Source organism: Rutilus rutilus, assembly GCF_951802725.1.
Source record: "Rutilus rutilus genome assembly, chromosome: 14".
NCBI classification, from domain to species: domain Eukaryota; kingdom Metazoa; phylum Chordata; class Actinopteri; order Cypriniformes; family Leuciscidae; genus Rutilus; species Rutilus rutilus.
In genome coordinates, this window is record NC_140219.1 from 24,378,286 (window position 1) to 24,390,856 (window position 12,571).

At 37.7% G+C, this 12,571-nt stretch overlaps 1 protein-coding gene across 8 annotated transcripts in view; it reads right to left on the reverse strand.

Annotated features, from left to right (window-relative positions):
- The window catches only part of enox2 (ecto-NOX disulfide-thiol exchanger 2), a 260,770-nt gene that overhangs the window by 54,231 nt on the left and 193,968 nt on the right, over positions 1-12,571 (reverse strand). For 5 of the 8 annotated variants that reach the window (XM_084429439.1, XM_084429437.1, XM_084429440.1 and 2 more), the window contains 2 exons: positions 7,761-7,916; positions 5,873-5,971 (listed from right to left, as the gene is read on the reverse strand). In XM_084429439.1, coding sequence (XP_084285565.1) covers positions 5,873-5,971; positions 7,761-7,916 — 255 coding nt within the window. The remainder of the gene's footprint in view (positions 1-5,872; positions 5,972-7,760; positions 7,917-12,571) is intronic. The other 3 variants (XM_084429442.1, XM_084429438.1, XM_084429443.1) reach the window with 1 other exon arrangement.

Here is a 12,571-nt window from a genome sequence, read left to right on the forward strand (position 1 = left end):
TGATTTACAGCTCAAGAAACATTTACTCAGTGTTTGAAGGGAGAAATGGAGAATGGTGATGGAAAACAATCAGTTGGTGTGAAGCTAACCCCGGATTCTGTTTTACCCAGGGTTTAGGATGACCCAGGCTTAACTAGTTAAAAAAGCCCCAAAGAAAAGCATTATGTTGAAATAGTTAATCTACTGTAAATGTAAATGGCTTTTGAACAGTAGTGTAAATAACAACAAAACACTGACTTTAAAATACAAACAAAATGTACAGTACTCTAATATGACACACCTGTATGAACTTCCACTAAAAATCACCAAAGCACAAGGTATTTAAAAGACACGTTAAGTAAAAAAAAAAAAGGCACCAGCATCATTTGTTTGATATTTTGTAAGCTAATGCAATTTAGTCATTTTTAAGAGTGACTCAAGTATCCAAATACTGTTTAGGGCCACTGCATATTACACATAACATGATGTGTGACCATGACTGGAAACACAATGCAAAAACCAGCATAGTTGCAAGCAGAACTGCCTGATTTTTATATCCTTATTATAAAGTCAGGCAAGGCAAGATTTAGGCTTAGCTCTCCACAGCTCTCAGCTGAGATGCCACGAGTTGAATAAAACAAGGAGGTTTCAAATATCCCCATCGCTCAAATCTAATAAATAACAAGGAGTGAAGCTGACAGCAATAAGTGTGTTTTTAATACAGCTGCAATCAAAGCGAACGCCGCTGCCCTTTAAAAAGCACTGATAAATGGCATATGGTATAAATGCTGATATCTCCTATCATATTTTGCCTTGAAGGGGATGAGAGCAGACAGAAAAAGAAAAGAGTGAATGACTTTGCCAAAGATGCTGAAGAAAGGGTGTAGAGGCAATGAAAACTGGTTAGGCTTAGAGAGAACCAGGAAAAGAGATGTACAAGGACAAAAGGGTAGGATCGCTGGAACAAACAAGAGAGCAGGTGATGATGTAGAGAGGCTTGAGTTTGTAAAATGTCATGTTAAATGGCATGAGCCATCGCGGGTCCTTGGGAAGAGGACTTGGGTAATTTTTTCTGGCAACTGAGGTGAGAATAACCATGAATGATTGCTCCGCATTACTGTATGCCGTAGTCAGGAGAGCACAGCTGTCACCGGCTATTAAATCCACTTCTGCACGGTCTGGTGCGGGGAAAAAAGGAGACTCGTTGCAATGCAAGATATGTGCATGATAACCTGTTCAGTCTGACCGAGATAAGAGGAGACTGTCATGTTTGTGGATATGCCCAAATCTCATCAGACAGTGTTCGCTGCGTTCACCACGATGGCCGTCTCTTTCAAGTTTCTCTTTACTGCTCGTCATTAAAAACTACAATCCCAGAATCTGACGACCCCACCCCAAGAGGGCCTTTGTTCTGCCTCCCCCTTCCTGTCTTTCTCCTCCACGATCTTGGAATAATTACCCATGCGCTGCTTGATCACAGAGCCCATAAGGTACGGCTGCAGTGAGTGACCAGGTTTTATTCATTTCTAATCTGCAACATGAAGACGGGCAGGGAATATGAACCGTGCTTTTCATGTTGTTATGTTGCGACTCTAAGATCGATATACAGCTAGCTGCCCTGTGTTGTCAATTGAAGCATCGATCTGGGTGAATGATGACAAGGCCGCAATGCTAAAGAAAAACTGATTCCTTCACAGACGATCAAACAATCCTGCGGACTTTTGACAGCATCAGGGCTTTTGTTAAAACTAGATCAAACTTCCCCATTTCTGTATTCTTGCCTATGGACAGTTTTTTCTGCCTTGTTCAGCATAGATAGCCACGTTTTATTAAAAGCTTATCTTGCCCCTTTAACAGTAATGGTACTGGAATTATATAATTCTTTTTAAATAAATGAATAGTTTTACTCAGAAAGGACACATTAAAGGGTTAGTTCACCCAAAAATGAAAATTCTGTCAGTAATTACTCACCCTCATGTTGTTCCAACCCCGTAAGACCTTCGTTCATCTTCGGAACACAAATTAAGATATTTTTGATTAAATCTGAGAGCTGGCTCACTCCTCCATAGGCTTCTAAGACACTATAACTTGCTGACCCAGAAAATGTATTAAAGACATCGTTAATATAGTCCAAGTGACTCCAGTGGCTCAATCTTAAGTTTATAAAGCGACGAGAATACTTTTTGTGTGCAAAAACAAACTAAAATAACGACTTTATTCCACTTTTCATTTCATTCTCTCTGGGCCTCGGGTCTTTTTGCGTAGTGTTTAAGCGTAGCGCTTCTGTGTTACACGTCACCACGTAGGCTCGCTATTGGGCGACGCTGGTCATGTGTGATACGTGGTGACGTGCAACACAGACGCGCTACGCTTAAACACTACGCAAAAAGACCCGAGGCCCAGAGAGAAGGAAATGAAAAGTGGAATAAAGTCGTTATTTTTGTTTGTTTTTGCGCACAAAAAGTATTCTCGTCGCTTTATAAACTTAAGATTGAGCCACTGGAGTCACTTGGTTTATATTAACGATGTCTTTAATAAATTTTTTGGGCCAGCAAGTTTCGGTTCCTTAGAAGCCTATGGAGGAGTTAGACAACTTTAAGATTTAATCAAAAATATCTTAATTTGTGTTCCGAAGATGAACGAAGGTCTTACGGGGTTGGAACAACATGAGGGTGAGTAATTACTGACAGAATTTTCATTTTTGGGTGAACTAACCCTTTAAATTGATCAAAAGTGACAGAAAAGATATTTATAATACAAAAAAAGTACATTTCAAATAAATGCTTTTAAAACTCAATTTCAAATTTCAAATAAATTCTTTTGAACTTTCTATTCACCAGAGAATCCTGAAAAAAACGCTTTAGTGTTTTCACAAAAATATTACGCAGCACAACTGATAATAATAAGAAATGTTACTTGAGCAGCAGATCATCATCAGAAGGATCTGAAGGATCGTGTGACACTGAAGACTAATAAAGACAAGAGTAATGACGCTGAAAATTCAGTTTTTCACAATATATTAAAAAAGCAGTTATTTTGAATTGTAATATTATTTCACAATATTACTGATTTTACTGTATTTTAATCAAATAAATGCTACCTTGGTGATCATAGGAGACATTTAGCAAAAACATAATGGAATTTAACCATACCCAAACTTTTGAATGGTAGGGTATGTAGAAAAAGTAACCATTTTCCAGATCAAATCTGACATATTATTAATATTTGTATTTTTCACATTGCAAATGGGGCGTTGTATGTGAAAAGATGCTTATAGATTTTAGGGGGTTCTGACAGGAAATCATATCATTTTGGGGTCCATGGCAATAGAATGAAAGCCCCTGTCATCAGAGCCTAACAGTATTCTAATATGCATAAAAGCCACAGCACATTAGTATAAATATCACCTGAGCTTTCACAATGCCTTAGAGAATTTGAAACAGCATAATTAAGATACCTATCATTGTGTCTTGAGCACATAGTCTAGTGCCTTAAAATGCTCACTTGATTTTGTAATAGAGCCTCTATCTGCCATTCAGTCTTTGTTCTTTTGCAAACTTTCTTAAAGATATTTTCACTGGTAATTTGTGTTTCCGCTGAAAAGAATAACTTCACTTTGTGGTCAGGTGAGGATCACAGTTGTTCTGCTGGGTTATAAATGCTCCTCTCGCACTTCCTGCTTTGGCATCAATCAACGTCTCGCATCATTTGTTTGAGTATTAGAGTGCGTGGAGCAGGTGTGTCAGTCCGTCACTCTCTTTTAGTCAGGTGGGTGTGGACACTTTGCAGGTGAGGCTAACCACAGCATTACGAGAGCACCAAGCCTGTGATTACAGATGTGCATGTGGAGCGTGATCAGCTGTTTGAAGGACACTGACTCTCTCAGGTAATCATTGTATCCTCTGACCCTCCTCTTGCTGTGTGGCATATTTTACATGCCAGAAATACCTCAGTCTCCTTAGAGGTCAACTGTCCAATTACAGTCAGAGTTTCACCCCAGTCCCCCTGGACAGCCCCCTCCTGTTTCATTCTTCTGCCTGACCTCTCTCTCTCTATGACAGGAGACGAATTCAGATGAGCTTATTCAGCTGGTGGGATGAGGGGGATAACAGGGTAAATATGAAAGAATAGATGACAGCTCCTCTCTCAAATAAAAACATAGCCTTTCTATCAAGCGTCAGTCTGATGCTTTGAGTGGCAGCTGGCTTTTAAAATCGTATCTGCATCTCATCAAGATGACATGCCCTGCTAGGCTATGGAGATCGAGATCTTTATAGAATTATAATATTAAGTCATAAACAGGCTGGTTAGTTGCTCATGGCTATATCAGTCTTTTCATCTAGTCAGCATTTCAGATCTCATTGCTCAAGTCAATAATATCATTTAAAATGCATGAGGGTTATAAATACTGCTTATCATTGCATACATGTTAAATGGAGTGAGATATAAGCTGTGTTCCCAAACCTAGTGAGCTGCCTCGCTGCCTCCGCCCTACATAGGCAGTTGCTTTCTAAAGGCTGGAATACACTACGACTTTTAAAATCTGAACAGATTTTACAACACCAGGTATCATACACGTGCCGGCTTTGTAAATGTTTACAGTTACAAAACTGGCATTATACCCTAAACCAGAGGTTGACAAACTTTTCAATTCCAGTTGATAAAAAAAACATGCTCGCTCCAGTCTGTGATCCCTGCTGCAAGTGTTAAACTCATTGCAGTGTTTAGCGCAAAAAACGTGTTCATGTTTGTTCTGTGTGTATATATAAAATGCTTTTTACAGACATATTTTCCTTCTGTGTTGATAGCCAAATGCACGAGGGGACTCTTACGCACTCTTACGACCTTGTCTCTGAAAGACAATAGTGCCGAGTTTAATAAATGACAGAGATGAATGAACAGCCTTTAGTGACATTTGAATTCTCCGGTGTAATGCTAACGAGTTTCTTCCCGTTAATAATGCGCACGAGCAGCTTAATAATGAAACAAGCCGCTCTGAGACGCAGAAAATATTGTTTTTCAAATTTGCATGTGCGCGCTTCGCTATAAAACACGCAGCTAGAACATATATTTATATAATTAAATCGCAGCATTTGTGATTCGAAAATCGCACAAAGCAATATAATGATTTCTATTTGATGTTGGTATATCGTGCAGCCCTAGACTAAACTGTTTTTGTGTGTGTGTGTGTCATTCACTGAAACGCAAATTTAGCTGCAGCCAAGTGACTTTGCCCGACCCACCTTTTCCCACTCTGACCAGGGCTTGACATTAACACCCGCCAACCTGCCGGACTGGGTGGATTCAGCATTGGCAGCAGCAGTTGAATTTTACATACTTACACATTTTTCAATTGTAGTCTTTTAAAAAAAAAGAAAAAAAAAACCATCTGAAATAATAAACTAAGTGCAATTTAGTTTTGTCAAAACAGTTTTTTTTTTTTATTTTTTTTTATCACATATTGATACTGAAATATCTGAAACGCTTCCAATACACATTTTCCACAGAATAGATACACGATACCAGCTGTGCTATCCAGTATAATGGATCCGTGTGTCAGGTCTTAAAGTGAAAGCAGCCTATTATACCGGCTGCCAAATTATGAGATACTATTAAAAATATTTTCATGGCAGTTTTTCCTCCATGGCATCGATGTCAAAATTGTGGCCAGTGAAAATGCTGAGTGGCTAGTAAACCACTAGCCACAGTGGCTGGTGAGCAAAAAAAGTTAGTGTCAAGCCCTGGTCGCGACCCCTGCACTACAGGACTGAGGATCATACACTACCAGACTTCTAAATCGTTCCGAACACAACAAACTCTCTCACAGAAGGACACAACTTGTTGATAGGAGGAGCATGACAGATGAAACAAACATGGATGTGCAGGAGATTACCTTGTTGTAGCGACTGTTGTGTGCTGAGTCTCAAAAGAAAAAACGAATCAAGCGCATTTGGATGCGGTCTTGGGTCGGTAGATTCGGTCAGTATGGACTCTACAGATTACAAAGGAAGTTAGAGGTGAGTGGCACTGTCAGTTGTTTTATCCGTGCTGATGAGTTAAATATCGAGGCTAATTTGTTACACGTGTTCTGTTAATGTACTTTTGTATTGTTTTTTGTATTTGAATTATATTTTATTGCAACACTGGTAGATTGGACAGTAGATGAACAGCTTTGATTTCAGTGGTGACACATCATATACGATATGTGTTCTAAAATTGGCTCAAAATATTAAACGTTTTGATATCTTCCGACTGGATGGAGACACAATCTGAAGCTAAACAAATCTGAGTCTGTGCCCTTCAAACACTATGCGATTTTATGTGAAATCGGTCAACTCCAACTGTCCAAAATCTACAGACTGCCGCAGACTTTCAGCAACTATTGTCGACTCGTTAAACTGCAAATCGGGGCATAAATGGGAGACAATTATGTGTAGTGTATTCCAGCATGAAGGCAGCATCCTAACCATCATGAAATCTCCAAAGTGATAGATTTGAAATGCTCTACCCTTGTGTAAAAGAAATACACTTTAGTGTACTTTTAAAAATAGCACTTATTACATAAATGATATACTGTGCAAACTGAATGTAATGTTTTCAGACACTTAATTGAATGTCGATTATAATTAAATGAAAATGTATTACAGTTTTACTATATTTATATTAAATGCAATAACCTGAACTTTTGTGCTTTTTATTTATTTTTATATGTATAATTACTTCTATTATCTCTGAAATATGGTTATTACAGTATACTGCCAAATGTACTGAAACGCATTTATGGTAAACAAAAATATACTTGAAAGAGTTTGTTCTGTCATCAATTATAACTCTAATGTGGTTCCAAACCCTTAAGGCATTTTTTTCAATTTGCTCATCTTCAAAACACAACTGAAGATAATTTTAATGAAATCTGCTCATAAAGATCATAAAGAGATCGTGAGCGAAATCCATATGAATCAAGCGCTTTAATCCAAGTGTTCTGAAGAGACATGATCGCTTTCTATGTTTAACAGATTTAACTTAGACTTTTATTCACAGAGGCTTTTTATAAACATTAATTAGCGAACATACATAAAGCGCACAAACATGGAAGCTCAATGCTTGCCTGATCTGTTTATGAACGTTTTGAAGTAATAGAGTTTTGGGTGAATAGACGATGGAGGGGCAGAAATATCTCAGATTTCATTCAAATAATATCTTCATTTGTTATAATTTTTCAGAAGATGAACGAAAGTCTTATGGATTTGGAACGACATGAGGGTAATTACATTTTTCATTTTGGGTGAACTAACCCTGTAGTAGAATTTCATTTCTACTAACACTTGTAAGCCCTGTTTTTATATATATATATATATATATATATAATGATGAAGTTGCAATTTAGTACTTTTTAAAATATACTAACTTTTAATGTAATATTGAACTACACACTACAGTTATAATCATGTACCTTACATGTGTTTTAGTATATTAGTCAGCACATTAAATAAGTGTACTTCTTGGAATACTCAAATAAGCATTAAAATACACCAACTCAAAATATACATTCCTTAATCAATACCTTTTAGTACTGTATGAAGTTCTAAGTTATTTATAATCATCAATATAACTGAGCTTGTTGCAATAAATTCTGAGATTTCCTTCTAGGTGAAGGATACAAGCGAACCTGCCTTTGTATTTGGCCAAAACAAGGTATTTTAGGGTGCCTTAAAATGCTGCCTCATAGTCAGCTCACTAGGTTTTGGAACACAACAGAGTGAGAAAAAGAGACGGCTCACTGGGGTTGGGCGGAAAAAGTGTGCAGCTCTTGCAGTGGATGATTTCCTTCACAACGGGCATGTCTTGCGAAACTGGCGGGGGCACAATCCCAAGGCCGGGCATCATGGGGTTCATTGGAGCAATGCCAGTCATCATGCCAAGACTGGGGTCAAAATCTGTAAAACAGAAGAGAGGACATCTCAAAGGACCGGGTGAATAAAAGCCACTTTATTCTACATGGGGATAGCATTCTGTTGTGGCACAAATACAGCTATGAGAGATAAATAAACAATTAACTCCAATACATATTTAAAAGGCTTTTCGAATGAATAGGTTTTTACTGACTCATTCCCCCAGCTGTTTGCCTTGGCTTGTTATTATGCACAAGCTGTCAAAAAAAGTGAACACTGGCTTTCATTTACAGGTATTGGTTTAGACTACAGCTGCATGACAGCGTGGAGCTCTTTGAAATGGAAATGATGAAGCCCTCAATCTCTGCGGTCTCTCAAGCACCTGTGGAGAGTATATATGTCTATCTAACCTTACAAAGAGCACTCAACTCAAATACTTCAAATATTTCCCTTATTTGCAGCCATGCAAGATAAACAAGCTCTGCTTCTCGCATGGGGTAAAAAATAACTTAAAAGTTCTGTGAGTAAAGATCTATGAAATGTAAATCGCACTGTAAATAAATGCATCATACTGTAAGTAAATAATGGAAGAACTTTTTAGGGTTCACATTGAAAGTCTCTATACAAAATAAAAGTTCTGAAACATGATAGGACAGCGAAAACTGATTCAATTTGACCAGAAGTCACTGATCTCATCTATAAAACGCTTTTATATGACACATCAGGTCAACTCTATTACATCAGACAGCATGTAATGCATTACAAGTAACATGAGTTATGTAATCAGATTACTTTTTTAAAGTAACTAGTAATGCATTACTTTTAAATTTACAACAACATTTCTGAGTTACCTTTTCAAATAATTTATTCACATTTTAAAAAAAACATTTATTCACTGACAACTCTCTTGTCTCAATGTTGAGTAAAATTGGGATTGCAGAGATGTTTTTGTACGCTGTGTCAGCATGATGGTTATTGTAGTGCTAGGCTACAATAATGTGAGCAGGCATTTACTCAAAGTGCAGGCATTTAATCAGTAATCCTCAAAATGAATAAAAACAGTGAAATGTAAACTGAATATTACGCAAACTTTCAATAATTAAATACGTTAAATACGTTAAATAATACAAATATACTTATATATTTCATCTCATTTTATTAACCAATGTCTTCGCTGATCCAATTCAACTATACAAATTAGCAAAAATGACTTTAGTTAAACACCAAATTTGTTTTTCGTTGTTGTTGTTTTTATTGCCTTTTATATCTGAAAGGTTTGTTTGAGCTGCGCCCTCTATACTGTGAAGTCATGAATTTGCATTTCCTTCTGCCTGAGGCTTATTCACTACTCTTTTGGTGTGAAAGGTTTTTTAAGTCAGCTCAGCCCAGATGAGAAAAAATAATGCAAAATTAACGGTAATGCATTCACACATTCAGTTACTTTTTTTAGGGAGTAACACAATATTGTAATGCATTACTTTTAAAAGTAACTTTTCTCCAAAACTGGCAGACAGCTTCATTTTAGTGTTAAGAAAATCTATTTTAAGACAGTAACAGACAATGATTGAGAAAGGAAAGTCAAATATAAAAACATGAACTCTCATACTGTAGCCTAGTGTCTTTCACGATGGTCTGTAAGAACTGATAGACATGAATCTCACAGGGAGGGTCAGGATGGAGCGTGAGGATAAACTCAGAGCGGTGAGATCTGAACTGGCAGATGTGTCTGAGAGGTGAGAGCCCTGCAGCAGGCGACAGGTCCGGGGCACGGCCTCTCTCTAAAAACCATTAACAGAAGTGGGACAGGACGTGCAGCATGAGAAGCTGCCTTAATGATGGTGTTAGTATTGATATTTTTGTCTCATAGTCACTAATGGAGGCAGGAGATAAGATGACCCACATTGGCATACCACCAGGACTGGAAGTCTAAATCGGTGCCACATAATTGCATGGTAATTTGTTCAGCTACCTCCCAAGTAAAACTGTAGCATGCCAAAGCAAATTAAATGATATATGATCATGTTTTTGCGAAAATGAAGCGTTACATTCACAGAACTGTCATATATTCATTACATAGGGAAAGAGGAAGTCAAGTTAATTTTTATTACACCTGCTGTTCTCAGATATTATGAAAAATGGGCCTTGTTTGCTTTCAGATATTACAAGAGATCTGATGAAAGGAAAACAATATCTGTGAATCAGCAGGAAACAAACATTCTCATTAAAAACACATTCCATGGTGCAGTCAGAATATTTTAACTAGCTCTATATAAATGAGGTGACAATTATGTAAAGTTAGTTTGACTTCTTATAGCAATTAGAAGTAGGAAATTCTGTGCTGAATTCAAAAGGCTCAAGATGCTTGAATGATCCATAATTCGTATTTTATGTAAACATAATTAACAATCAAATGCATTCATTGTAAATATACAATCAACAAAGTTCATGCATGTGGATGAACATGGAAAACACTGATAGTTACATGGCATTAGAATCTGAAGGATAAAAAAAGGATTTTTCAAAGGATATGGTTTTGAAAGGGAAATATTAAATCGCAGCCAAGGGAACAGAGAATACTATGAACAACTTTGAAAGTTGATCCTTTCGATCCCAAATAAAAAACAGCCAGGGGTAAATCCTTGTGAAGTTGCAAGTCTAGTGTGACCAAGCAATGGAGATACAATGAAGATACAGAAGAGGTTTGGACACACTTGCATCATTTTCAGCCTGTGTTTCCTTTATTCCTACTGTGTAGAAGAGAACATATTACTCCAAGGAACAAGCAAAGCATCATCAATAAGCCAAGTACAGTGTACAAATAACCTGTCTCGAAATGATACAGCTCTAACATAACACATTTTTTGTAAAGAAGTGAACTCTTTTCCCACCAGCTTTGCATCACAGGAATAAATGACATTTTTAAATAACTGTAAAAATATTTCACAATATTAGGGTTTATTTTAAATCAAATAAATGCAGCCTTGGTGAGAAACTTAAACATAAGAAACTTATTTTTAAAAACACGAAAAATCTTTACCGACCCAAACCTTTTGAATGGTAGTGTTTATTTTTGAACTGTCACTGGAGAAATATGTTTTATGACATCTATAATCAGGGGCTAATGGCCATTACAGCCAACCAAACCTTGAGCCCTTGATTTTTAAAAAACAAACAAACCAAAAAAAACCTCAAGAGTCCAGCATGTGAAGTAGTGAGAAAGACACCGCCATACTCTATAATAGGGTTAGGTGAAAGGAAACTGTCTCATCATGTAAGCAATGGTGATAAATGAACAGAAAAGTGTATAAAAACCTCTCTCATCTGAACTCAAACCGAGAGAGATATGACGTCAACATGTGGAAAATCTACACCGCTACTTTTATCCCTGCAATATCTAAAATTAGAATCAGATGCACCAAACCAGATTAGAGCACTATTAGAGAGAAACTTGAGTTGGGGCTACATCATGCTAAGATCAAAAAAGCTCTGACAAATCACTGTCGATGCTTACCAGTCTAGGCAGCCATTTCAAAGCCTTTTGTAGTCAATCACTCCCACTGTCTGAAATACCATCTACAAATACAGAACATTTCAAACCGCTGGCAATCTATCTAGGCCAGGACGTCCTCTAGTAAGTCTTGCAAGACTTGCCTCAGTCAGTGTCAAAATACAGACGCCCCTCAATCCAAAAGAGACTGCACAACTCTGCCCTACATGAAAAGTCAGGAAGGAAGAAGCCCCTGCTCTCGAAAAAGAATATAGATCCTCAGTGGCAGATCAAGTCAAGGTGAATATCAGGACTGTTGGACCAATGTGCTCTCCATGGAAGAGACAAAAATAAGGCTGCTTGGCTGCACTGCCAGATGACACATGCAGTTGAAATCAAATGCCTTTGACCAAAAGTATCCCTGAAGAATGCTAGAGGAAGCTAGTTTGGGGTTGGATTTCTGAAACAAAGCATTTCATCATAAAGCCACCCACAGATTCATTACCCAGTTTCAGAGATTCCTGGTACCACCTTCACCAGACAGCGTAGTCCTAAGAAAAAGTGGTTTACTATTACCCAAGGGTCTTTCTATACGTAAAAAATATAGCTGCTTTAATAATTTAGGAAGGGAATCTTATTTCCTGCAAGAGGATTATTAAATTTGGGGGTCCTTGGCATCAAACCGTTAAAAAAAATTCTGATCTCTTCCTCCAGCAAGCACACAGAAACCGTGACTTTCTCAAATATTGATGATCAATTGATTCACAGACCACATTGCTAGAACTGCACAGTCATGTAGATTTGCCTTGTACAACATTAGGAGGATCAGGCCCTTCCTATCAGAGCATGCTACACAACTCCTTGTCCAAGCGCTTGTTCTATCCAGACTGGACTATTGTAATGCTCTCTTAGCAGGTCTTCCAGCTTGTACTGTCAAACCTCTGCAACAGATCCAAAATGCTGCAGCCAGAGTGGTCTTTAACGATTTCACAAAATTGCACTGGTTGACAGTTTGCCAACAGAACAACCACTAACTCCCTTTTACTTAAACTCATTACTCCAGACTTGTGTGCCATCCAGACACTTGCGCTCTGCAAGTGAACAACGTCTTGTGGTGCCATCTCAAAGAGGCACAAAATCTCTTTCTCGGACCTTCACCTTGACTGTTCCCTGCTGGTGGAATGATCTGCCAAACTCAACCAGAGCTGCTGTG